Genomic DNA, 25,728 nt, shown 5'->3' with positions numbered 1-25,728 from the left:
GTGTTGTCTCTAACTGATAAAACCAGTTTCATGCACTTAGAACATTATATTAAATACACAAAAGTTAGTTATATCAGTTAACATGAATGAGACGAACATAATATCCCAAAACGAATTTCCCGCTTCACACTGTAATTTCATTGTAATAACATTACGTAAGAACTATAAGTGCAATAACTATCCAAAATGGCCACCGGCCATAAACAAATGAGATGAACACTGATTTTTTAAATTTTCTACCTGTCCCAAATCAACCTAAAATACGATATATATGGCAAAGGTTTTGAAGAAAATGAAGTTTCTTTGAAATGAAATAAACGAAGGTAAGGAAGGTGATTTTGTATACTAAAATGCAATATGAAAAATGAAGCAGTCAACTAGGAGTTATATAAACCCTCGCTACACACACGACGGGTTTCGCACACGCATCGCTAACACAAGCTTTGGAGCGTTATAAAAATGGCGAACAGATTTCGACAGCTATAATTAAAAACGACTGATTCATAACACTCTTTATAATTGAAATTGTTTCTGTGGTTAGTAAGTTCAGAAAGATACTATCCCAAATTATATATTTGCTTATATATATGAAATTATACATGAAATGCTTTGCTTTGAAAATTTTCGCGATTAAAAAACTTTTCACATGTAAAAAAAACAGAATTTCATTTTTAGAGATCGATATAAAACTGCATGTACACATAGATATATTTGACTACATGGTAAAAATACTAACCAGATCTTCGCGAAATGATTTGTGATCAGTTACAAGGTGCACACATCGAAGAGCATGCACTAGCGATAAAACAGAGTTGTATATATAAATCATTATAAAATGTTATTTATGGCATATGTGGTCATACAACTCATGATCATGCATGAATCCACGCCTGTAACTACATTCCTATGGAAGTTAATTCAATGACATCGACCGTTAATTTCCGGCATTAATTGTATTTAACGCTGTTTGATCCTTGATCAGTTACATCAGGGTCGATAATACATCTGGACGCTCTACTCTAAAATTCAAAATCTTTGAAACTCACGACATTTAAATTATTTTTTTCATAAAAAAAGGGGACATTTTGCTTATATATGTATATATAAAAAGCTGGAATCAAATCCATTTCACGGATGAGCAGACTTGCGAAAACTCGTGAAGAATTTTCAAGGCAGCTTCGCAAGTAAATATATACAAGGCTTAAAATTACAGTTAAAAAGTACATACATCTTCAAAGTACCGTTTGAAACTTAAACGTCGAAAAGGTTAACATAAAAAATGCTGATCTAAGAATTTAGTATACTGTTAAGCAGTTTGAACGTACTTTTTTTCCATATCAAATTTTGGTTCTTGATAAAGTTAGAATGGCGAAGAATATTCATTTAACACGCATCAGTTGGGTGGCCTCGTCGTTCATGATGTTTTCATTATTGATTATAGTCGAAACAACCTCACGGGTGAGTTGAAACTTTTACAAATTTTTTACCAACGTATTTTTATAGCAACTATTTTAGGAAGTGGTTATAAAACATGGCGCTATATCCAACCAACCAGTGTAAACAATTTTTGATATGTTTTTTAGTCACAGTTTTCCGGTATCCATCATTACATGAGTAAAAGAGAATTATCACGTTATTTTGGCACTGATAAACATGATAAAGGTTAGTATAGACTCTTGGCTTTTCACTAATTCGCTAAAACCCTTTGCTAACAATTTGCTGTTAACTTCTCCTGATATAGTTAACCATAGACGGACGACATAATATTAGGGGCATCCAGTTTATTATAGGACGAACTGTTAAGATTTTCCTCATCTCTATATCGCTCAACTGATTTAAAAACTTATTGATCGGGAATTTTATGTTTTGCCGATTAGGCTCCTATTAAGGCCTGTCATGAGTGTCGCATTTTGATAGATGAATAATGAACAATTTCAAATGCTCTGTACTTTAATATTTGAACTTCCGTAACCTTTTTCACATCCATTAAATGACAATAAATCACAGCGGAAATTGCAAGCGGAAATGTTCCTTTAAACAATTCTGAAACATGGAGCACAGGATTACTGCATCTATATCTAGTATAGTTATCTAATCTATAAATCTACAGAATGCTAACGCTAACTTTTCGTGCGCATTTCGATGTATCAGTACCAGATTATGAGGTCGTTCAACCAAGGAAAGTCGATAAAGAGGGTAAATTTCTAAGCCATGAACTCTCACATAAAGACGACTCTCGTGAAGAAAGGAACTTGCATTACAATATCAAGGCATTCGGAGAAAATTTCAACCTTCATTTAAAGAAGAACGATAAACTTTTTGCGAAGGATCTCGAGGTGGAGGTTCTGGGACATCATGGGAAACTTCTTAGAAAAGAAAAAGTTAGGAATTGTTATTACCATGGCCACTCTAAGAATCATCCAAAGTCCAGGGCGACGATGAGTACCTGTGAGAATTTGGTGAGTACATCCGATGCTTGTACAGAGGTTAACCAGACAATATCGCTAGTTACTTCCTAATCAGATCCTCTAAGAAACAAAACGATGGAATACCTCTCTTAGCTACAGTATATATTCCGCAATGTAACCACTGGAAGCAGTAGCGTAGCCAGCCTGTCGATTTGTCCCGCTATGCTAATATTTTAGTGTTCACTGACTGTGAAAACAATAGATTTCTAAAGATTTATAATAACTCGAAATTTACATAGCGGGACAAAATCGTCAGGCTGGCTACGCCACTGACTGGAAGCAAACTGGAAACGTTGTTTCTTATATAGCAGTTTCTCATCCATGTCCTTGAACGCGGTAAACATTAAAAAATTGTTACTTGCCAATTTTCAGGTGGATCGAAGAAGGTATTCTTTCCTGAAAATATTCTCCCAGAGCAAATCTTCAAAACAAATTTATCTTATTGAACGATTATATATAGGCTGGTTCCATTCACTTAAGAGATCAATCATATTTCATTGAACCACTACCAAAGAATATTGTTGAACGGTACAGACGGTCTGCACCAAGTATTAGTAGTAGTGTTCCTCATATTGTTTACAAAAGTGGATCATCCAGAATGACACGACAGGAACGATCGACGGTTACCGAGAAAAAAAGTGGGTTCTGTGGTACAGAAGGTGGGAAGATAATCTCTCAAAATCTCCAAATCCATCCCTAATCTTGGCGCAAGTTGTTTGGGCGTTTTTAGGTTTGGATACAAGTAAGGAGTGGTTCTATGAATTACTACTTGCCATATTCTTGTGTTTCATTTCAGATGATCCGAAGATAAGATTGACCAGGGAATTAGGTCAAGAACAAGAATATGATGATGGTAACAAGGATTCTGAACGATACATCGAAACCTTGGTGGTGGTCGATGAAAAGATGTGTGCATTTCATGGCGAAGATGCCGCGAAACAGTTCACTTTAGCAGCTTGTAATATTGTGAGTTAAACAGTAATTTTATTGAATGAACCTAAATTATATTTATTATAAGCCATTATCAATAGACATATATATTGTCTGGAAATTTGTCAAACTTCAAGGCATCACAACAATGATCAAAGATTTAATATACATTGCAATGTCTCCATAGGCGTCAGGTTTACTAAAAGATTCGTCTATTGGCTCCAATCCAGTAAATCTGGTTATCACAAAAATGCAGATACATACCATGCCCCAGGTATGAAACGTCTAAGTTCATCTTTAAAAAAAACGGAATGCAATATATAGTACACCATGTCTTTAGTCTACGTTCACCCACATCGAAGTTCACACAACTAATCGTTGAATCGTTCATATCATCCTCCAGGAAGGATTGTTGATCAACAATCACGCTATGAATTCATTGTCAAGTTTTGGGAAATGGGCAGAAAGAAATACGGTGCCAGATGACTCTGATCCACAACATTACGACTACGCAACTCTATTCACTAGGTTCGTTTGATAAAGAAGAAAGAAATAACGATAAATATCCAACTACGTCAACTCGAGTTGTAGAAAGATTAATGAGAAATTTGCTTGCATTTAGATACGACATTTGTAAAGATAAAAATCAACCCTGCGATACACTTGGTAAGTACACACACTCATGTATAAAAAGTCTCCTACGATGTTTCCGCGTGGTTCAAATACTATCAGTTATCGAGAATGCTGTCATTTACTAATAAAATTCTTTTCACCGTTAGGTGTAACCAATGTTGGGGGAATGTGTCAGTTTCCTAGCTCAGTGTCCATATGCGAAGATAATGGTCTTATGGTGGGAAAGACGCTTGCACACGAAACTGGTCATTCGTAAGTAGCTACTCGTGGATTACGTCAAAAACATCTGCTATACAACTGTTTGAACAACTAATTTCTGTTTAGTCTTGGCATGAACCACGATTCGCGGCCCTTTTGTGGTGATAGTCAGAAAATGATGTCATTACATCCAGAAGGAAGCGATGCTTTTGAATGGTCAAAATGCAGCAGGATGTTTCTTAAACAGTTTCTCGAGTAAGTGGATTGAAAAGCAATCACTGCTGCCTAGGTAGCAGTATATTAGCTATTGTTATATAGGTGCTGTGTATTTTAAATCTGATTGGTTCATTCGTAGTCACATGACTTTAAATAAATGCAATGTTTCCCGCCAGGGGAAACAAGTGAAAAATTTTTGCCCGCTTCTTGTCATAACAAAATAAAGGGGGTTTTTTTAATGAAATTGTTATGTAACATGTATGTCTTTGTTCCTATATAACAAAACACTTAATGTACACTACCTCGGGAAATAGTGAGTTTTGTTTTCCCTCGAGTCTCAATGTTTCCCTCGACTTCGTCTCGAAAAACATTCAGACTCTTGGGAAAATAAAACTCACTGTTTTCCTCGGGAGTATATATTGAGTGTATATTGTTTCCCTACACGTAAAATATTGGTAGCATGGTCTACAGAGACCTGGAGAACACCTGAGGTGTTTACCTGGAAACACATTATCGATATGATCCAACCCCAAACCTAACCCATCAAAGAACTAATAAACTCAAAATATAATCAGGCAACTACGTATAAGACAGAAACTCACCCCCCTGTACCGCCTGGAGATATTAAACATATGAAATCTTACTCACCTAATTTCTTTTTAACTTCACTGATTTTATTTTTAGTTCTAGTGATTCTCACTGCTTGGAAGATAAACCTATGATAAAACAAACAATCAATCTTCAGATGTTTAACGATCCTGGTCTTCTCTATAACGCTGATCAACAATGTGCGTTATCATTTGGTGAAGGAGCTAAATATTGCAAAGAAAAATCTCCTGAGGTATAAGAATATACAATGAATATAAACATCCCATTATTCCTGCATATCTCAAGTAATTCTAAACTGTTTTAACCTAAGCTAACTTTATTGACACTTGTTAGTCCTTAGCTCACTAATGTATTGATGCCTGAACTACTCTTCCCAGGAAATGTGCAGTAAGTTATGGTGCTCAGTCCCCTCGGGAGAAGGCAACAACTGTCGTAGTATAAATCAACCACTCGCTGATGGTACCAAATGTGGAGAGCAAAAGGTATAAATAGAGATGGCAACTAAATGTACTCATTATCTGTTGCTCTGTTTTGCCATGTGCAGAAGGTTTTGCTCCGGCGAGCTTACGCAAGCCCTTAAATTCATACAAAAGCAAATTTTTTTAGTGGTGCAAGCGAGGAAAATGTGTAGAGAAATATACAGAAGGACCTGATGCTATTGATGGAGGATGGTCAAAATGGTCTCAAGATTACACTGAATGCACACGAACTTGTTCGACTGGTGTACAGTACAGGACCAGACAATGTAACAATCCTCTGTAAGTCGAAGTGTATACGTATCCGTTTGCTTTACGGTTCATGCTAACAAAATCAACGACACTTTTGACTGCCTTCGTTATGCCGAAATTAAGGTTTCATTGTCTGATGCTAAACGATTTTCTCGTCATTGGTATAATAATGACTGTTTAATGGGTAAATAAAGTTATATGTTAGTGTTCCATGGCCTGACAATATAAACTATAGACTACATATAAGCATTATATTAACGCTAAATAATGAAGGTTAAACAAAAATTTCGTGTTTTTTTTTCTAGACCAACAAACGGAGGGAAGTTTTGCGAAGGTGAACACAGAGAATATCGGCTTTGTAATACAAAGGTAACAGCGTGGAGCTACACTCTGATCCATATTTTCAACTTGGTCTACACGGCTATATCTTAATAACCGCGGTTTTATTTCTCCAGAAATGTGAGGATGAAACGAATTTTAGAAACGTTCAATGTGAAGAGAAGAATAAAGAAATGTTCAATGACAAGTTCTTCGAGTGGGAATGGAGACCTTCAAACCTCTGTAAGTTTCCCTTTATGTGGGATGCATCTTAATTGGTGTTTAATAGAATAGAGTGATTAGAAAATTGTGCGTTACACGGGTCAAACATGTTCAGAAACGTTGAACACAACAAACTTAAATCAATGTTTCATAAGCACCTGAGAAGCAGATATATTATCATGCAATCTCTTAGACCTCTGTAAAAACCCATCATTCTAGTGAACAAATGTACGTTGGGATGTTTCATAAAGAACACTGACCAAGGCTATGCATTTGGAAATGTGGAGGATGGTACAAACTGTGATGATGATACTGATGATAAATGCGTCAATGGTGATTGTATGGTAGGGATGGCGGTTTTGTACTGTATAATTATTGTGTTTTTGTTTTGCATGCATGTAAACACTCTGGAGTTAGTTGTTCAAAGCTGGGTTAGCGCTAACCCTGGGTTAAATTTTAATCCATTTTTTTAGTCTATGTGTCTCTGAACCACTGTTCGTTTTAAGAGTTTAGAAAATATGACTTCTATTGGTCCAGAAAATATTTATGAAAAACGATATTCAACTTTGTAAACAAGCAATTAAAAAAGTTAATGTAGAGATTTGCTTTAACCCAGGGTTATAAAGCTAACCGGCCCCTGAAAGCAGTTTATAAGCAGAGAATACTGCGTTTAAAACTTCGACTATACACACACTCTCCATACACACTACCACCAATAGCTGCAGGTCTGTTCTAAATTATCCAATCAAATTCTAGCCCATCGGATGCGATAGTGTAATTGGCTCTTCAGCAAAACTGGACAGATGTGGTGTTTGCAATGGCGACGGTAGCACGTGTCGCTATGGAAATAACACTGACGAAGACCTAAAGGCCAACTTAACACAAAAGTACAAGGAACAAGGGCGCACTTTTAAAAAGACGCTTTCACTGCTAAAGAATATGGGCTACGGAGTTCCTGAAGACTACGCCTCGGCCAAGATCGATGAAGTTATATCAGATTTTTACTGGGCTGTAACCAAAACTGGTTGTAGTGCAACGTGTGGAGGAGGTCAGTTCATATAGTTCGCTAATTACCACGTGATCTTGCGCTCATATTTTAGCCAATCAGCGCTCAAAAGAGTTGTCGAACTTTTTATGAAACTAGGCGAACTTTTATTTTATTTATATACTGTAGCTTTGACATGAATTTGAAACCGAAATAAAGTATATTTCAAGAGCATTTAAGTTGTCTGTTTCAACTGAGAAATGAATTTTATTCAACAACTAGTACCAATCCTTTCCCGCTATTTCAGATTACCTAGTAAAGGTTGTCAGTCGAGACAACGGTTATTAAGGTTTAGATTCCAGATATGTATTTGTCTCTAGGTTCTCTCTTCGTTGCTTTGAAATGAGACTTTCTAAATTGATACAACTGAACAATTACCACTCTTGCTAACTTATGATAACACTAGATACTAAAGATGTGAAACATTATAGGACTGGAAATGTCAAAGTCAGAGTGTCGTCGGTCAGATGATGGGTCTCCTGTGGCAGAAAAATATTGCGACGTGAAAACAAAACCAACAGATAGAACAGCACGATGCAATAGGGGGCCTTGTCAACCAGAGTAAGATATGTTATCAAAATAATGATGACCCGTTTAGTTCAACAAGCCAGTAGCACTCACGTCTTTCACAAAATAAGTTTACAAATAAGACAGCGTGAGATAGTCTTTAAGGGGCTGTTTACATGGGCTCAGTTACCCGAGATTCAACGAAGCGTGGGAGAACTTTGAGGTAATGAAATAAGTCTTTATGACACCAAACAAGGACATGTTATTGTTCTGGTGATTATACTACTTCCAAGATCATGTCATCTGCTCAGTTTAATACCTCAAAATCATCTCACGCTTCGTTGAGTCTTGAGTAACCGGGCTCATGTAAACGGCCGCTAAAAGACTTATGAGATACCAACTTACTGTAGAGTTAATTAAAACATTCTTTTGTGGGAAAAAAGTGGGCTTATAGCAGGTCCGGTTGATGTAAAAAGCCACTTAATACTATAGTAAAAAAGGCTCAGAAAACTATTCATAACAGACTCCTGCGTCGTTTACGAGAAACGTCACCACAGCTTTACCAATTTTACTCTTATCCTTAGATGGCGAACAGACAGATGGGATGACTGCAGTAAAACGTGCAATGAAGGTACACGAACAAGACATGTTCGATGTGTTCAAATTGTGGATGATGGAATTGAGTATGACGTTGAAGATGAAATGTGCGACGAAGCAATGAAACCAAATACGAAAGAAAAATGCAACAAACAAGAATGTAGACCAGAGTGGGTGGCGCAGCCTTTTGGAACGGTTAGAGACGATTATTCTGTTCATAATAAATCATTGAAATAGACTTGTTCTCACACAAATAACTGATTTAGCCTATAAAAAATGAGGTAGACCCGTCTAAGCACATTTCTGTTTTTGTACTCTTTCATTGGCAAGGAAAATTGTCTAGTGAGCAGACGTGATGTGCAACTACTGTAGTGGCATTGTCATTAATTGCTCGAGTAAAAATGGTAATCAGATATAACTTCATAATGGAGGGAGATAAGAGACTGAATGTCCATATTTTGCTATTCGTAGTGTTCTACCAGCTGTGGTCGAGGTGTTCAAAAAAGAAAAATCAGGTGTCAAAAAGTAAACAAAGACGGCGATACAGTTGATGTTAATGAGGGAAAATGTTCGGATTTTATAAAACCTGTTAGTGAAGAATATTGCAACGTGCATAACCCTTGTCCAGGAGGTAAAGACTTTCAGCCATTTTGTTCAGCCATTTTAGAAAGGTCCGGAATAAATCATTGCATTGCAAGCTAATGGGATTAACAAGAGACATTGAAAAATAGTTGTGTTAACACATTAACTGACAGTACTGTCCCTTTTAGACAGCGTAAAATACTAAAGTAGGGAACATCTGCAAGCTACTGGGTTAAAATATCCATTTTACAATGTCAGATAATGGAAAATAAGAAAGATGATGAATAGGGTTAAGACATTTTTTATTTCATTAGGTGAGTGTGGTGGTAAACACAACCAAAAAAAAGGATATATCACAAGTCCTGGATTTCCAGATAAATATCCCAACGGCAAAGAATGTATGCACTCCATCAGTGTCCCAGATGATAAAGTTGTTAAACTTGTATTTAACAGGTTGGTGAGGTTTAATATTACGAGCTTGTCAAGATTGCCTGGATGTGGGAAATTCTATGCCAGATAAAAACTGATTTGTGTCTTAAACGTGTATAAACGTGTTCAAAACTGTTTTTATTTAGCTTTGACTTAAGCGGTGGTGTAAACAGCGAGGTTGATGGTGCTTGTACTGGGGATTTTGTCAAAATAGTGGATGGTGATTGTAGTTTTGGTGGTCCGGAGACACGTTACTGTGGCCAACATAACACAGCACCATTCCTATCAACTAGAAACAAGTTGTGCGTGAAATTTTTTTCGGATGAGTCAAGGAACAGTAAGGGTTTTAATGCCTCGTTTGAAGCCGTGGAACAACCTGCCAGACCAAAAGATCCTTGTGGTTCAATCATCAGCGCTACAGTTGGTCTTCTTGCCTCACCCAACTACCCTGAACCGTATCCAACCAATGAAATGTGTAATATGACAATCAAGACTTTGGAAGGTCCGATCCTATTGAAGTTTCAGTATTTTGATATAGGAAGAGATGAGTAAGTATGTAATACTAACAGTTCACATGTATCATAGTTTTGTATCTTCTGTGTCGAATGCTTGGTAAGACGCTGTCAGTCGATGGTCGGGTTAATAAAGCATCCAAATGGTTTAGTAGCGACGGTCAGGTGAGAAGTAGAGAAGGTCAGGTGTAGCCTCGTACCCAAGGTCTCTTTACCTCCGCTCCACGTACCACGCTGCGGCGGTCTCTCCCCCCCTCTATAACACAGCGAAATTATCCTGGGTACGAGGTTGGGTCAGATGGTGATATATCCCCCTCCTTCATAGACAAACTGTGAAAAGTCTGAAATATGCCTTCGAAATATCTTGAAATCAGTTTGGTTTTTCCTGAAAAGTCACGTCTTACAATTTAAGGGATTTTGATAAATATATAAACTAAGCTTGCCATTTTTTGTGACCTGTGCACCTGCAATGATTCGGTGCCATTTTAGCACTTTGTTTAAGCCCAGGGCAGAGGGACACAGCCTCTCAACCTCCCTGCCTGCCTGTCATTCATCAAGGCATTTTTTTGCAAAAAATTTTATGAAAGTTGACATGTATTATTGATATATACAACGCTGTTCTTTTCTTCATGTTTGTTGTACATTTGAACTTATAGTGATTAATTGTTACAGCAGTTCTTATTACAGAGGCAGAAAAAAAACACTGAAAAGAATAGATTGCCCTAAACCTGTGACTCCTAGTATACATGCAGTGCCTTTACAGTAACCTTATTACCCCAATAATAGAGCTCATTGCAGAGTCTTAATTACTTTATCTAAGAATGATGAAAAACCAGTTTTAAAGTTTAACTGGTTTAAAGTCCAACCAGTTTTGTATCCTGTGGCAGATCTAGGGTTGGGCAAAATTCATTGAGTTTTATATTTAAAATACTTTATTAAAATGCTATTGGTAATAGATCTCCATAGAGTATTTTGAAATAAAAATCTACCTATGCAATGGCAAATTAGACTTGTAGTAATTCATTCTGTCCTACCCTGGTTGCACCACTAGCCTACACCACAATAGTTGTTCATGGTCCTCGATCCTCCTCCTAAAATGATCTTTTTTACAGCACCTGTGATGAGGATTACCTGTTGTTACAAGGTGACTCAGATGCAACAAAACTTTGCGGAAGTAATCTACCCAAAGCCTATAACAGCAGTGGCAACATACTTAAGCTAAGTTTCAAGTCTGGTCAGCAAAGTGTGAATAAACTTGGTTTTATTGCAACCTATGTCTCTGGAAAAGGTATTTATTTGTGTCATCAGATAAACATTTTCGTATGAAATAAGATCAATTAGTTCCAGCTTGTTTTGTCTGTTTGGGACTGCTTTTCTTACATATTTCATATAGCTATATCCGCACAATATAAAATATTCAAATAAAAAAATATATAACTTATTATATAAACATTATCCATAGTAGTAGCTTTTGCAGATAAATGAATTATGAAGCAACTTGTGTACAAACTAGTTATGACAAACCATTGTACCAATCACAAGACATTATCATTATTTTAAAGAACTAATGGAGAAGTCAAATGTTCAAAATGAGAGCAAAAGTGATGTAAAGCCAAACAAACTTTCAGAAATAAATCCAGTGAATGATTTGACGGACAGCGTAAGAGGTATTATATTTATCAGCATGCTAGCTAATTATTACTCGAGTCTCTAGCCTAAACTCTCTGAGACCAAACACGATGTCAAAATTACAAAATATACAAGCTGTGTATTGGACCATTCGTTGCAACACAAACAATTTATTGGAAAACATTTGATATCTACAATACAGTAACGTCAAGAAATAATTACCCATTGACTCACCAAATATAATTTTTTTCAGATACCATTCCAAGACCTGAATATAACACCCAAAATGGGCCACAATTTATGACAATCCCATCCAATTCATTGGACAACAAAGAAGGTAAACTGTTCATCTTTAACAATATAACGTATATTTTCAATCAAACTTGTCGATAGCTTTGTAATAAAAACAAAATCTCAGATTTAAAACTGAAAGTCATAATTTTAAACACACGTGCATTTGACGCTTTGCTTGCAGTCGCGAAAGAGGAGATCAGCAGCCATACGAGTGAGGGTACGTCATATTGTATTTATATTATATTTGTAAAATGTGGGTATATTCTAAGTCCATCATTCTTATTAAATGTGATAGCAGCAAATTAAATTATTAACCGAACGGTAGTATTTAAGAAGTACTACTAAAAAGTATTTGCGAACAAATTTGAAAGACTCGCAACTCGCTCTTGGGTTTCAATCGCCGCCTTCGAGGTGTGAATCTTTACTATCTCACGACAACCTGCCTCTAGTAACCAGTCACAGACAGACAAAATATCAAATCAAACAATGACCTAATTGTTATCTTAATATATCGTAGTCGGGAGACTCCATGTAAAATAAGGAACGTTTTGCCGTTTCTTTGTCGAAGAAACATGAAAAAGAATGTATTTGTTCTTTGTTTACTTGTGTTTTTCTTAGTTCATGCATCTGGAAAGTCTACTGGGAAAGATGAGAAGGCTAAAACGAAGAACGCTTCAGTAAATACAGTGACTGGTGGTAAGGATTATAAGTGAACGAACTATGGCTATTTGTCTTACGGCGTTCTCAAATAATTCTAGTGTTATTCAGCTACAGTTCTGTCATTAGCCAACAATCTATTTTGTGGAAACATATTTTAAGGAATCAGTTTCAAAACCGCTGCACAGAAATTAAGAACATAGCGATTATATAAGTTTTGCTTTCTCTCTTTCATCATCATTCATGTTAGATTTAGTACTGCGATATCTAAGGCGGTTTAAATAGTTTCAGCACTTCGCCTTTAAATAATCTTTCAGTTAAGAAAGAGCTTTTATAACTATACGGCTTTGAGATGAAATACATCATCTTTTCTGAGGATATTATTGACACTTCGAAAATGTATCACCCAAAAGCAGTTGATCATTAGGATCAAGGGCATTGAAGTCACGGCTGTCCACTGCCCTTAACTAATCCTGAGACATGCAGGTGGGGGCAGCCTGGCGCCTTTTTGTACCATATAGCAATAACCTATACATTCAGATTCACCGTTAGAGATAATTCTTACTTTTTTTAAGATGCCAAAAAAAGCAAAACTGAAACAAAGGAGACGAACAAGGGTTAGTTTGAACGTTCGTGTCGACCCAATGAAACGTATCATCAATAAAACAAATTCAACAATTGTATTTATCTCTATATATCCCTATGCGTTTTCAGAGTCATCGACAAGACAAACAGTACTTCGACCACTTCAAAGCGTCCTGGAACAATCTGGGGCATTAATGACACGAGGTTAATACAATAAATAGCATATTTTCATTAACACAATACAAAACAAGGAAATCCAGCGATGAACTTTTCATGATATATTACCTCTTAAAAAAAATTCCACGTGATTTAAGTTTTTTGGGGGTTTCTTTCAGGGCAATGTCCAGACCCATCAAAACTGTCCTGTCTAAATCTGCTATATTCGTATCCTTGTCAAAGTAGTACTGCTTGTCAGTTGAGGGGAATGGATTGTTGTCCGACAAGTTGTTCGTACGGACCCAGTATGTGCGTACCAAAAGGTAAATGAATTATAAATACTTCAGTCATCGAAGTAAGTTGCACTTGAACACTCGGTCGATAGAACGAGATAGTAGAATCCAAAACAGAAAAGAGAATAGAAATTTTATCGTAAGTGTTTAAACTGAATAAAAGACGATAACCAAACACCTGAGGCAACCTACATGAAAAATTTACTTAATGAGGATAAATACGTATGTTCAGACTTTAGTTATCAAGACTTCTTTTCACTTTAGTTTGGCGAGAGTGTCCTTTGCTGACACCCTACATCACAAAGGTCCTCCAAACCTGCGCGACGACTGCTGACTGTGAAGATAACCATATTTGCTGCATTGACATGCTTGGAAGACGATATTGCCATAAACACCAAGCAATTGATAAATAGACGTCATTACACAGCACAAATTTTTTGAAATTAATGCCGGATAACAGGAAGATAAAGACAGGCGGAAAATATATACGGTTTTCCTGAGCCGGACCTATCATAAGATAATTTAGGTCCTAAAATAACTGATTTTTGTCAATTCTGACTGTAAATATCGTTCATTTAGCTCTCGCCCGATAAAAATGTTAAAAAACTTATTTTTGTACGCCTAGAAGGTAAATTTATAAAGAAAACTTGAAAAAAAGAAACACGCAAGTGTGTTGGCTGATGTTATTGCTTATGTGTTAACTTCGTTGAATATTCGCATAATATGATATGTTGTTACTAGGTTGTTTTTTGCGAGGGCCCCTGAGAACCAACAATGCATGCAAAACTGAAACCTTTTTTCTTCTCTCAACTGCTCGGGACCAAATCATCCGGTCAGCGTCATGTGCACATAATTTGCAAATCATTACAAATCTTTGAAAATCACAAACTGACACAAAAGCATATACACAAAAGTAGATCACGGCTAACATAAATTTCTGTTGTGAAGGAGTTTAAAATACTGCATAAAATTTTACGTTTTATAGCAGAACTTTAGCCATATATAGAATTCAGCGATGTATGAATTTAGGATTAAGAGAGCATGATGATTGATTCGGCAAAGAATGCTCGTTCAATTTAAAGGATCATTGCAATTTGATAAAGTAAATTTGCTTTAGACAACACCAGAAATGCAACAGGCGAGAATAACCGATACCCATATTTTGCAGACGCGCTCTCGGGAAATCTGGATACAAAATGCTCATTGTCTTCGCATTGCTTCGCGCGGTCCATGTCCAACTTAAGGCCATGTTACACGGTGCAATTTTTCTTGCAACTTGCAATGCAATTCTACTTTTAAGAGATGTAAATTAGTGAAGAGTCTTCAAAATGTAAGTGTAAGAAACACCATGAATGTAATGAAGACAAAAGTTTGGTAGTTGGCAAAATTTAATTTAAATCTCTCAAAAGAAGAATTGCATTGCAAGTTGCAGGAAAAATTGCACCGTGTAACATGGCCTTTAGTGTTCACACGATCCAATATCTGATATTGATCTAAAAGGCTATCAAAACTCTAACAAAATATTGATTTAATGTTTTTCAAGTGCAATGAGTTCATATTCCAATGACGTTATATAATTCAATGAATATTACTTGAATATGAACGTCGGTATATGATACACATGCATATATATGACCTAAATTACACAACAATCATCCGGTCAGCGTCATGTGCACATAATTTGCAAATCATTACAAATCTTTGAAAATCACAAACTGACACAAAAGCATATACACAAAAGTAGATCACGGCTAACATAAATTTCTGTTGTGAAGGAGTTTAAAATACTGCATAAAATTTTACGTTTTATAGCAGAACTTTAGCCATATATAGAATTCAGCGATGTATGAATTTAGGATTAAGAGAGCATGATGATTGATGTTCAAAAGGAAAACGTGTGACGACAAAAGATTCTAGGTACTGGGCGCTTTAAAGCCATGCAGGCATATATTCCCTAGCTAAAATAAATCATCGAATGTTAAGACAACGGTCTTGCTCTAAAAGTCCTCAAAGTTTGTAGTCTTAAACTAGTTAAGTCATGCACTTATACAACAGTTTCAAGGGAGTGACATGCTGTCTAATTACTATAGCTGCTGATAAAACTTAATTTTAACTGTCAGGAACAGTTATCGAAAAGTAAAAAACATGATATTAATCAATGTAGGCATCAACGTAGCATATATAGGTTCACTTATCTTTGTTTATATTTTTATAACAACAAATGGCCAACCGGTCGTACACCTGCCGTGTTTTGATTTCAATTTTCTCTACGGAAATCAAAACTTTCTCAAGGCTGTAAATATTAGGGAATAACGTTTGTATATTTTTATAATGTGGTAAAAAATAAGAAACAAAAAAGGAAATTGAGGCATCGATACGGCACCATAAAATTCGATGTAATCGAGTATAAAAAGGTAAGATTCTTTTGTCAAGAATTTGGTAAAATAAATTCGCTTCAGCCATTAGTTTTTCATAAATACGTTGAAAATTGATTCTCAAGACCTTTATTTAGCTTGTTCTTTCATGTCGCCGACTGTCAGCAATCTATTGTTGGCGGTCAGTGATAAGCAAAGCAGATTTATTCACAATGACAATAACAAAGCAGTTTATTCCTCAGTGATCACCGATTCACCGGCGATTAACATTGCCGCCAACTGTCGGTGACCCATGGGAACCAGGCTTTAATTGCATGGTCACGCTATGTATTATCGGAAGCATTATCAAATTTATATATTTTTGGTTTTTAAAGCCCTGTTTCCACGGGCGAAATTTTCAAGCGAACTCCGAAATTTCACCTAGAAAAAGTGCCCGTGAATTAGACCCAAACAGAAGTTCTTATACTCCCCATTACTGGGTCCCAGTACTACAATTTAACTGTATATAATTGTAATTCTTGGGAATAATCTTTCTTCTATATTTAAAGAAATCCTGTAACGAATATTCTTAACAATTTCAAGGTTTGACGTGATAATGCTTCTAAAACAGCTTATTACACTCGTCGTAATATTCATTTGTCTTGAACAATGTTTTGGAAGGAGGTTGAAGGTATGGAGCCTTGTTTTTTAATCGTATTTCTCTCTATGTTATAACTTTGATTATGTCATTTTTACTTGGATCTTCTTCAAATACTGCTGTGCTTTTTGTTCAGGTAAAGGGGCTGAAGACAGATACTAAGAGTGATGGGCGTGGCATTATACATCGAGGTATGCCTACTGTACACAGTAAATGCATGAGAGAAATATAGTTCGAAATGACCCACTTGATGAAACTGATGACCCACTTTTATTGCGGCCTCATCAGTTGGAAAATCTTTTGGACTCAGATCCCAGTTTTAATCTGTAGGAATGTATGCATTTGTATTTTAGTTTGCCCGTCAAAAGTAAAACTAAACTGTGCCAACGTGATGTACTCCAAGACATGCAACGGAAATTATGATTGTTCATATGCTGGTCCACAGTTTGTTTGTTGTGAAACTGGTTGCACTGGTGATTCAAAATTTGTTTGCGTTCCTGAAGGTAGGGACGTTCGATATATGGTCACCGTATTGGTTGTTACCCTTCGCTCCATCCAGTTTGACATCGCTCTATCGATCATCGGCTTACTCCATATCGAGAACCAAACCCTAAAAGCAATAGTTATGCCGGCTATGGTTTTTATACCAACGCATTGAAAGAGACAGTTGTTCAGTGTGTTGATAGTTCTCAACCAACTTATAGCTCTTGCTGGATTTCTAGAACAGTTTACTGAAAACTTATTAACCTAAGTTAATTATGACAAATTTTCTCAGATGCTCCCAACTTCGATGTAACGAAGGTTATTTGGACCTCGTCTTAAGTTTCTTTAGAGCATTACTCGGAGAGAAATCAGCTTACATCTTTATCACTCTATATCTTTGCAGAGAACAGCAAATGTCCATATTTACAGCCAATCACCTTCACTGGATTGAGAAAATGCAACGTCGGAAATGACTGCGAGAAAGGCTTTACATGTTGTTTTGACATCGCCGGAAAAGGATATTGCCATAAACCCACACAGGAAGAAATGATGGAAACCTATTAGTTCAGGTCTGGGATGTCCCATGAGTGCGAAGACTTCGCACGGAAAAGATGCCCAGGATCACAAATACATCGTTATCTCTCTGGACAGATCATTTTTATGTGCATAAGTCAAGTCATAACGTTAAGGGTCTGATTTTGGTAGATTAGATAATATATACCTTATCTTTAAATCATTCGTACACGATGGCCTCGTTTTCGACGAAGCACGATATTCGTGTCGTAGTAACATTTCTGTTAAGTTTCGGCAAAGAATGCTCGTTCAATTTAAAGGATCATTGCAATTTGATAAAGTAAATTTGCTTTAGACAACACCAGAAATGCAACAGGCGAGAATAACCGATACCCATATTTTGCAGACGCGCTCTCGGGAAATCTGGATACAAAATGCTCATTGTCTTCGCATTGCTTCGCGCGGTCCATGTCCAACTTAAGGCCATGTTACACGGTGCAATTTTTCTTGCAACTTGCAATGCAATTCTACTTTTAAGAGATGTAAATTAGTGAAGAGTCTTCAAAATGTAAGTGTAAGAAACACCATGAATGTAATGAAGACAAAAGTTTGGTAGTTGGCAAAATTTAATTTAAATCTCTCAAAAGAAGAATTGCATTGCAAGTTGCAGGAAAAATTGCACCGTGTAACATGGCCTTTAGTGTTCACACGATCCAATATCTGATATTGATCTAAAAGGCTATCAAAACTCTAACAAAATATTGATTTAATGTTTTTCAAGTGCAATGAGTTCATATTCCAATGACGTTATATAATTCAATGAATATTACTTGAATATGAACGTCGGTATATGATACACATGCATATATATGACCTAAATTACACAACAATCATCTATTTTTCATTTTACTCTGTATGTTTTAAAAAGTGGGCTAGCGGCTATGCAAATCACAGAAACAAGTGTCGTAAAATTAGTGTGTTTTTAATGCACACCACCCTTTGGAAACTAAGCCTTTGAATAAATCCAACTTAATTCCAAACGGGTTTTTAGCTCATACATGTATACCTTTATCAGTCCCAACCTGTCGTCACTCTCTATGTGACGATCATTGATTTTGAAAGGATGGATTTGTTTTCATTTGAATACCTGCTCAAATCCGATTTTATACCAGCTATAGCTGTTAGCTTGAGATTGTTTGGAGAAACAAAATTTTTTTCCAAATCCAAAACATTATGACAAACCGATAAGATATAGACAATAAAGTCAACATTGAAGTCAACATTGAAGAATTTCTCTTCGCCGCATCAACACTAGTTTCTTTGCTATGAAAACGTAGACTCTGTCATACAGATAGTTTAAGAATTCGACATAGTTCATTATGCGATTCAAGTTTTTGTTATTAACATTCCTATATTCGCAGGTAAGCTCGCAAAAAATGTTTTATTTCGTTCTAATTTTGAACTTACTGTTTATAAGGCCTATTAATGAGAACTTCGACTCTCTCTTTGTATAGATAACATTGGCGCAAAAAGGTGAAATTCAATATTTGTTTTATTAATTATTGTATATGGTTTGATAGGGGAAATTCGTATATGGTTTGATTGAATATTATAATTTGATGACCAAACGTTACAAAAAATGAAACTCAACGAGTTCTGCTCGCTGTCAAACAACGAAGATGTTCGCTTTTGATAGAAATTTATACATTGTACCAAAAATATTGTACCATGGGGGCAACAAATACAATAGAAATTAGTGAGATAACGAACTGAACATTCGCATTCTAGATTTGTGTCCACCTAAGTCGAAGATCAACTGTTTAAATACATTGTATCTGTTCCCGTGTCGAAATGATAAAGATTGTTCAACGAGAGCAAGTATGGTTTGCTGCTCTACAAATTGTCCTGACTACTCTAAAAAAATGTGTGTTTCACGCGGTAAGTATTATAGAATATATACATGTTGTCTTTTATGAGTTATGGATGGACCTTTTCCCTATTAAACTATATTAAAAACTAAGGAATATTCATAAAAACTGGAAAGAGTATTTTAAAGTGTGAAAAACATGAAAATAATGCCGTGTTCGTTGGCAAATTTTGTATGAAATATCTTAACGGTATACACATAAACAGAAAGTTTAGGGGAAGTAGAACAGGGAAAAGGCCAATACAACCATGAGAATAAATATACCAATACCACCAAATATGTATAAAATGTCATCTAATTTTTACTCTCTTCATATAGTGACGGATTACTGTCCGTTTCAAACGGCCTATCATTTTGGCAAGTCATGTGAACGCACGAAAGACTGTGGTAAAGATATGATGTGTTGTAGAGATATATTGGGAAATGGATATTGCCATCACGAATGAGGTTTGTAGGCAATTGCAATGAAACGTCAAATATACAAGAGGTTTTGGACTTTTCGAGCTATTAAAGGACCTAGCTGGTAATAGAATAACTCTTCTGACGAAGACAGATCGAAACTTCGAGAATTTTTTAAATTTTAGGCAATAGAACTTTTCAGCTTGTATGCAAATTAACCCATTTCAAGTCATATGGTCTGAAATGGTTAAATTAACTATTCCATGGTCACAACATCTGAAATGGGTTAATTTGCATGCAAGCTGAAAAGCTCTATTGTTGCGCTGAACATTCGAAAAAACTAACGCGCTCCTCTGTGATTATTTTTTAAACGTATCTTACACATTTAACTGTCCTTTTATTACCTGGACAGGCTGGGCTGTGAAAACTCTTTTTATTTGCGGCATATGAGAAATTCAACGAAGACAAATAGTGCAATAACTGCAAAAGGCAATATTTATTACCAATATTTACAGTACGTCGAGAGGTGGGGCAGGTCGCAGAGAAATATTTCAGTTCGGTGCTTGAAATGTTACTGTGGCGTTAATTTGAAGCCTTATGAAACACGAAGAAAAAAGTTTTTAAATAGTCGCCAATGGCATTTCCACAGTCTCAAATCTCTTTCAGTAAACTGGTCGAGGAAACATTTTCTTAAAATTTCTTGGCTGCAGGGCACTGCCTCCTATGAAAGTTCCTCTAGTAAAAAAGCCAATTCCCCATCCTCTCTCGACGCTAACGAATATTTAACCCTATACATAAGCTATAAACCAAAAAAATTAGGCCTATATGTAGTATGTGCCTACGTGGAATTCATAGTTCCCTAATGCTCTATCAAAATCTAGACCATAACCTGGTTGATATAACCGTCCTCTTATAACGTTACAATACAATCACGACTTTATTATTATGACATCATTGCTACGCCTCATTTGAAATTTCATTACATTTTATAAAAACTATAAACTAAAGCAACCTATTTATCGTTTCTAGAGTTTAGAGTCGAATGACTTCCTTGGTGACCACGCAAACAAGGGATCAAATTTCCACTCTTCATCCTCTTGCTGTCCCCTATTATCCCTTACACTCTCTACATTCTCCATACTGAACTCTTCCGTGAAGAGCTCTCGCTCATTAAACGTAGGTTCATCGGCAAAATTCCCCAGGCATATGATTAAGAGGAGTACTACTAGGATAAATAATATCAGGGCAACACCTGCGAGCTGACCAGGTAGAAGACGTTCGCGTTTTTCTGTAGGATTTTCTGTGTACAAAAAACAATTCATAATAAAAATAAAAGACATAGTAGTCCAGTATGGCAGTATCCATTTTATACTACATGAAACTCTAAAAGATTTCCAGTGGTTATGTTTGAACAAGGGATTTGTAAATATGTACATATAGCGTTAGTAATAACATGTATATCAAATAAATAAAGTATGACATCAAATAAAGTATCTTTACAGAAAGGCTAACCAACCTTTAGTCCATGCTTTGAAGTGATTGGGATCGACATCTAAAGAGCCCACGCGTCCTGTTTTTACAGCAGTTTTAAGCTTCGCCAACGACGTCTCTGCGTCACTACTTGAGGCCGGTCCCATGGTAATCTCCATTGTTACTTTACGGCTGCTCGGACTAGCAATGACCGAAAATATCATTATTCATTAAGACATAACTACTATATATCAATGCCACATTGCAACGTAAGGAGGACTCAATTCCTCAAATACGAACTACCTACCGCTTCATTTTTAAAAAATCTGTTCTATTATTATTTTTCCTAACAGTAAAACTCACTAAAAAGCCTCCTAAGTAAAAGATCCCTGCATGTTTAACCCTTCACCTACAAACGGGATCTCAGGGAAAACTAAAACCTATTTTGCAGTTCTATAGAGGAAAACAACTGAAGTGTGATGATAAAACATGCATCATTTGATAGAGAAAACACAACGCTCTGCTGTGACTATTTGGACAACAAACCTTATCTTAACAACTTTACATCCTTTGTAATTTATGTCGTCTTTCATTGTTGAATCAATCTGAAACATTTTAACCAATATATTTAACCAGTTGTGTAAACCATGTCTCTATCAGTGAGCTGGTCTCTATGAGCTCACTGGACTGACTGAACAATTGAAAGAACCGAAAAGAACACTTACCGAAGTGCTTATGATTGAAGATGCATTCTTAAACCCAGACGAGCTTTTGTTTTGGTGTTCAGAGCTGAAGTTCATATTTTGAATTACTATTTCAACCATAAATATGTCTGTAATGAAAATATCGTTTCTTTAATCACCTATTTGCACCACGGAATATGCGGCAAGTTTACACCTATATATGAATCCCATCCGGTGATATTCATTTAAGGGAAAACCATTTGAAAATACCCCAGAAAAAACACGATTTTCGACAGCAATTTTACGTATTGCCAGATGATTGTGTAATACAATATCAGTCAGTATCCCTACCATGTTCACGTATTATATAAGTTAGTTTATTTACGTCTATCCATATATTTTACACTCTTTAAGAGTTGATTGGTCATTGAGCAATAAAAATAAAGTTCTACACCAAATCCAGCTGATCTGAGATCATGACGTCATAAAGCGTCTCGACAAAACTGAGTTATCATGTTCCTGGTGTTATTTGTCCCTATTCTTCCAACTAATAGTATAAAGGGTGAAAAATTCAAATTCTAATTTACAGTTGGGAAAAAATAAACGTATTTTCACATAAATATAATAAAATTACTTGATATATTCGAGTGTCGAAGTCATATGCAATGAAGGAAATGATAATTCAGTTTTGTCGAAGATCTGGCTTCTGATTGGTTGAGCTTTATACCCAGATCAGCTGAATCGATCAATCAAATGATAATGCATGACTGTGATCGAAAATAATTAAACTAGCTCATTTGGAAGATGAAGAACAAGAGTGTTTTAACTTATATCCACCACTTTTTTGTGCTTCAAGGAAATTCGAACAACTGCATGGTCTTGAGATGATTTTATACTTATCGCATGCGTTTTTAGGAATACGGCTTCTATTTTTAAAATTTTTTAGATAATTTTTTCCCTTTTTGGGTTGCACATAAACAAAATTTTAATCTTTCTGCACAGTGGCGTAGCCAGCCAGACGATTTTGTGCCGCTATGTAAATTTCGTGTTATTATAATTATTCATTTCTTTAGAAATTCATTGTTTTCACAGGCAATAAACACCAAAATACTAGCATAGCGGGACAAATCGTCAGACTGGCTACCCCACTGGTTCTGCACAGTAATCAGTAAATTTTATATAATGAAAAAATACGAGAACATACTATTTGGTCCATGCGGTGGAACAACGTTGCTGGAGGAAAGTTGCACAGTTGATGATTCACGATGATTAACAATCAATGTTCTTGACGACGCCTTCAAACTAAACGAGGAATTCGCCCACACGGATGAACCGTCAAACGTGGATGGAGTTAAAGTTAGGATGCTCGTGCTTCCATTCGCAAAATATCTTTTTATTGTGCCTAGAGTAGAGGAGGTTAAAATTTATCCTGAGTGGAATTGCCGTTCCATTTTGGATAATGACTGAAGTTTTCCTTTCAAATTTCCCGAGGATAACTAATACTATATTTAAAAATTCTAAGTTGTGCTTCCTCGAGGTACAATAGAGGCCTCTCTTTTTTGATAGAATGATTTAATCCATCAGAGGCGTTTTCAGAGAAGTTTATAATCATCACCTACCAGAGTCAATAGACATCTGGATATTGGAAGAAGACATTCGCGCAGATGCGGATATCATGGACGATCCCCTAGGCAATAATACAGGTGATGATACCACAGATGATACCACAGATGATACCACAGACGATACCACAGATGATACCACATATGATCGCACAGATGATGTCAGGAATGACCCCACAGATGGTACCACGGAGAGATTAGGCTTGATATATGGGGAGGAAAGGGAAGTTGTCGTTGGTAATAATAGTGCTGACGTATTCATAAAGATTATCAAAGTACTTGGAGGGACGAGTGCAACCGAAGCCGTACGTGATGATCCATGAAGAGTTGTTGTTGAAGAATATGTCCTACTATTATTCCACGCAGTAGTATTGTTGTTGCCAACACATCCTATAGGGCGCGAAAATTCGAAGCAAAAATGAAACTCAACTCTTTTAGTACCAACAATATATCTACATATGTATTGGATTAAAATAAAAAGAAAATATATAATTATGTTTCTTACGTCCCCGGGTAATATACTCTGGATCACAGAGTAACCTAAGTTAATTTGGTGACATTAATTCAGAATTAAGAATATGATTCACTTAGTACATATTAGTTGAACACATTAATGCCACTCACTAAAGGGACCCACAATTGAACGTGTAAAATTGCCCACCTTTAACGACCACTACCAAAAGACAAAGAGTCAAACCAAACGCCATTAAGACAGCTTCCTGTTACATGAAAGAAATATCAGATCATCTCAGGCTTTTATCTTCCTTGAAGGCGTTTATCTAAACAGAAGATAGTGCTAATGACATGCAGTGCAAAGATTCATCGAAATATCGTGATGATACATCAGAATCCAACCAAATAAACTGAAAACATTGTTAGATAACTATCAGAATAAGATACCAATAATATATCGTATATAATTTGTTAATAAGATGAAATAAACCAAAATTTATAGCAAGATATGTCATACACAAAAGAAAACACAAATAAAATTGCAAGCTATTAGTAACCAACCTTTAATTTAATTCTTTAACGCACATTAAACTGCAATTTAGCCAACAAGTTTTCATCAAAGCGCGAAAATTTTTCCCCCTCAATGACGACAGCAGCGCCAGAACGCTTTCATGCATTTGGTATTCTGCCTGATGTCTGCTTTCTAATAGTTCTAAACGAGTTTGACGTTTGCTAAGTTTTAAAGTAAAGCGTTTCTTCATCTGCATTAACAGGTGGCGGTCCAAAACACCTGGCTACGATGTTGCTAAGGTAATATGACAAAATGTTTTGCAAAATAATGTTTGTAAAACTATATCACGATATGAAAGGAATTTTCTTCAATTCTCCGCTTCCATTACCTCATGAGGGATATAACTAGCTGGTGATGACTTTACAGGAAAGCCTTTCTGTACGCCTTGATACAATAAAGTGGTGACAACTTTTAACAAAATTCGCAATGCAAATGAGGTTTTAATGAATCATATTTTTATTGTCTAATTTGCAATGCAAGTTGTTCCAATGAAACATACCCTTTTTTGGTTTGACGGAAAAGTCAACGTACTTCTAAATTAGCCGAAAGTGATTATTCAATTAGATTGGTGATATATGTCACAATTGCTGTACAACTAAATGAACGTTATAGCTTTACTTCATAATTAGGTCTGCGAGATATTGATAAGCTAAACGCTCGCTGCATGCATGATCTGAATAATGAATGTAGGGACAATGTGTTGATAAAGAAACAAACTTTTTATTCAACATATCATCGGATATTGTTTGACAATCTGAATTACATTTATTCAAAGGAGAACTTGAATACAATAAGTTTTTGCAGATAAAATGTCAAACAGAGTTTTATATGATTGTCTTTCCAATACGATTAACCAAATTAAAAACTGGAATAATGAGTTGTCACTTCTACAAAGGCACTAAAAACTGAACTCTGAAGATCGAATGATCGATGACAGTCGTTCTAAAGCTTTTGAGTTCTAAACATGTCAATTATGTGTATGACGTC

The 25,728-nt window shown here is 36.0% G+C and overlaps 3 protein-coding genes and 1 long non-coding RNA gene across 5 annotated transcripts; 2 read left to right on the top strand and 2 right to left on the bottom strand.

Moving 5' to 3' along the window:
- The first annotated feature begins 204 nt into the window (after positions 1 to 204).
- On the top strand, positions 205 to 14,257 carry LOC114530310 (A disintegrin and metalloproteinase with thrombospondin motifs 6-like). 2 transcript variants are annotated; one of them, XM_028551919.1, is made up of 32 exons: positions 205 to 323; positions 1,365 to 1,458; positions 1,584 to 1,662; positions 2,152 to 2,459; positions 2,929 to 3,127; positions 3,265 to 3,434; positions 3,586 to 3,672; positions 3,802 to 3,926; positions 4,021 to 4,064; positions 4,178 to 4,283; positions 4,356 to 4,484; positions 5,130 to 5,286; positions 5,432 to 5,536; positions 5,661 to 5,812; positions 6,088 to 6,151; positions 6,238 to 6,343; positions 6,542 to 6,666; positions 7,079 to 7,370; positions 7,799 to 7,928; positions 8,459 to 8,666; positions 8,943 to 9,102; positions 9,368 to 9,506; positions 9,629 to 10,030; positions 11,107 to 11,282; positions 11,557 to 11,661; positions 11,877 to 11,960; positions 12,099 to 12,134; positions 12,536 to 12,613; positions 13,150 to 13,191; positions 13,289 to 13,363; positions 13,495 to 13,638; positions 13,873 to 14,257. In XM_028551919.1, the coding sequence occupies exons 2-32, from the start codon at positions 1,366 to 1,368 to the stop codon at positions 14,019 to 14,021; spliced, it is 4,269 nt and encodes a 1,422-aa protein (XP_028407720.1). In that variant the 5' UTR covers positions 205 to 323; position 1,365; the 3' UTR covers positions 14,022 to 14,257. The 2 variants fall into 2 exon arrangements, with proteins under 2 accessions (XP_028407720.1, XP_028407722.1); XM_028551921.1 differs by having other exon boundaries at positions 1,361 to 1,458.
- Positions 3,519 to 12,084, bottom strand: LOC114530314. The gene is made up of 3 exons (XR_003687753.1): positions 11,858 to 12,084; positions 5,094 to 5,161; positions 3,519 to 3,922 (listed from the first exon to the last, which is right to left on the bottom strand). It is a non-coding gene; the product is annotated as an uncharacterized LOC114530314 (long non-coding RNA).
- A 1,610-nt stretch (positions 14,258 to 15,867) lies between the features above and the next one.
- LOC114530238 lies at positions 15,868 to 18,759 on the top strand. The gene is made up of 5 exons (XM_028551826.1): positions 15,868 to 16,022; positions 16,566 to 16,653; positions 16,757 to 16,811; positions 16,974 to 17,123; positions 17,507 to 18,759. The coding sequence occupies exons 2-5, from the start codon at positions 16,579 to 16,581 to the stop codon at positions 17,665 to 17,667; spliced, it is 441 nt and encodes a 146-aa protein (XP_028407627.1). The 5' UTR covers positions 15,868 to 16,022; positions 16,566 to 16,578; the 3' UTR covers positions 17,668 to 18,759.
- Positions 18,760 to 20,361: 1,602 nt separating this feature from the next.
- LOC114530236 (uncharacterized protein YMR317W-like) lies at positions 20,362 to 24,918 on the bottom strand. Its single transcript, XM_028551825.1, has 8 exons — positions 24,732 to 24,918; positions 24,379 to 24,496; positions 23,715 to 24,107; positions 23,300 to 23,497; positions 22,138 to 22,244; positions 21,959 to 22,017; positions 21,459 to 21,613; positions 20,362 to 21,242 (listed from the first exon to the last, which is right to left on the bottom strand). The coding sequence occupies exons 2-8, from the start codon at positions 24,422 to 24,424 to the stop codon at positions 20,968 to 20,970; spliced, it is 1,233 nt and encodes a 410-aa protein (XP_028407626.1). The 5' UTR covers positions 24,425 to 24,496; positions 24,732 to 24,918; the 3' UTR covers positions 20,362 to 20,967.
- Between the last annotated feature and the right edge of the window lie 810 nt (positions 24,919 to 25,728).

This window comes from Dendronephthya gigantea, unplaced genomic scaffold (genome assembly GCF_004324835.1).
Source record: "Dendronephthya gigantea isolate DGI-Jeju-01 unplaced genomic scaffold, DenGig_1.0 000061F, whole genome shotgun sequence".
Lineage (NCBI taxonomy): Eukaryota > Metazoa > Cnidaria > Anthozoa > Malacalcyonacea > Nephtheidae > Dendronephthya > Dendronephthya gigantea.
Note: the sequence above shows the minus strand (reverse complement) of the source record. Positions and strands in the feature narration are given on the sequence as shown.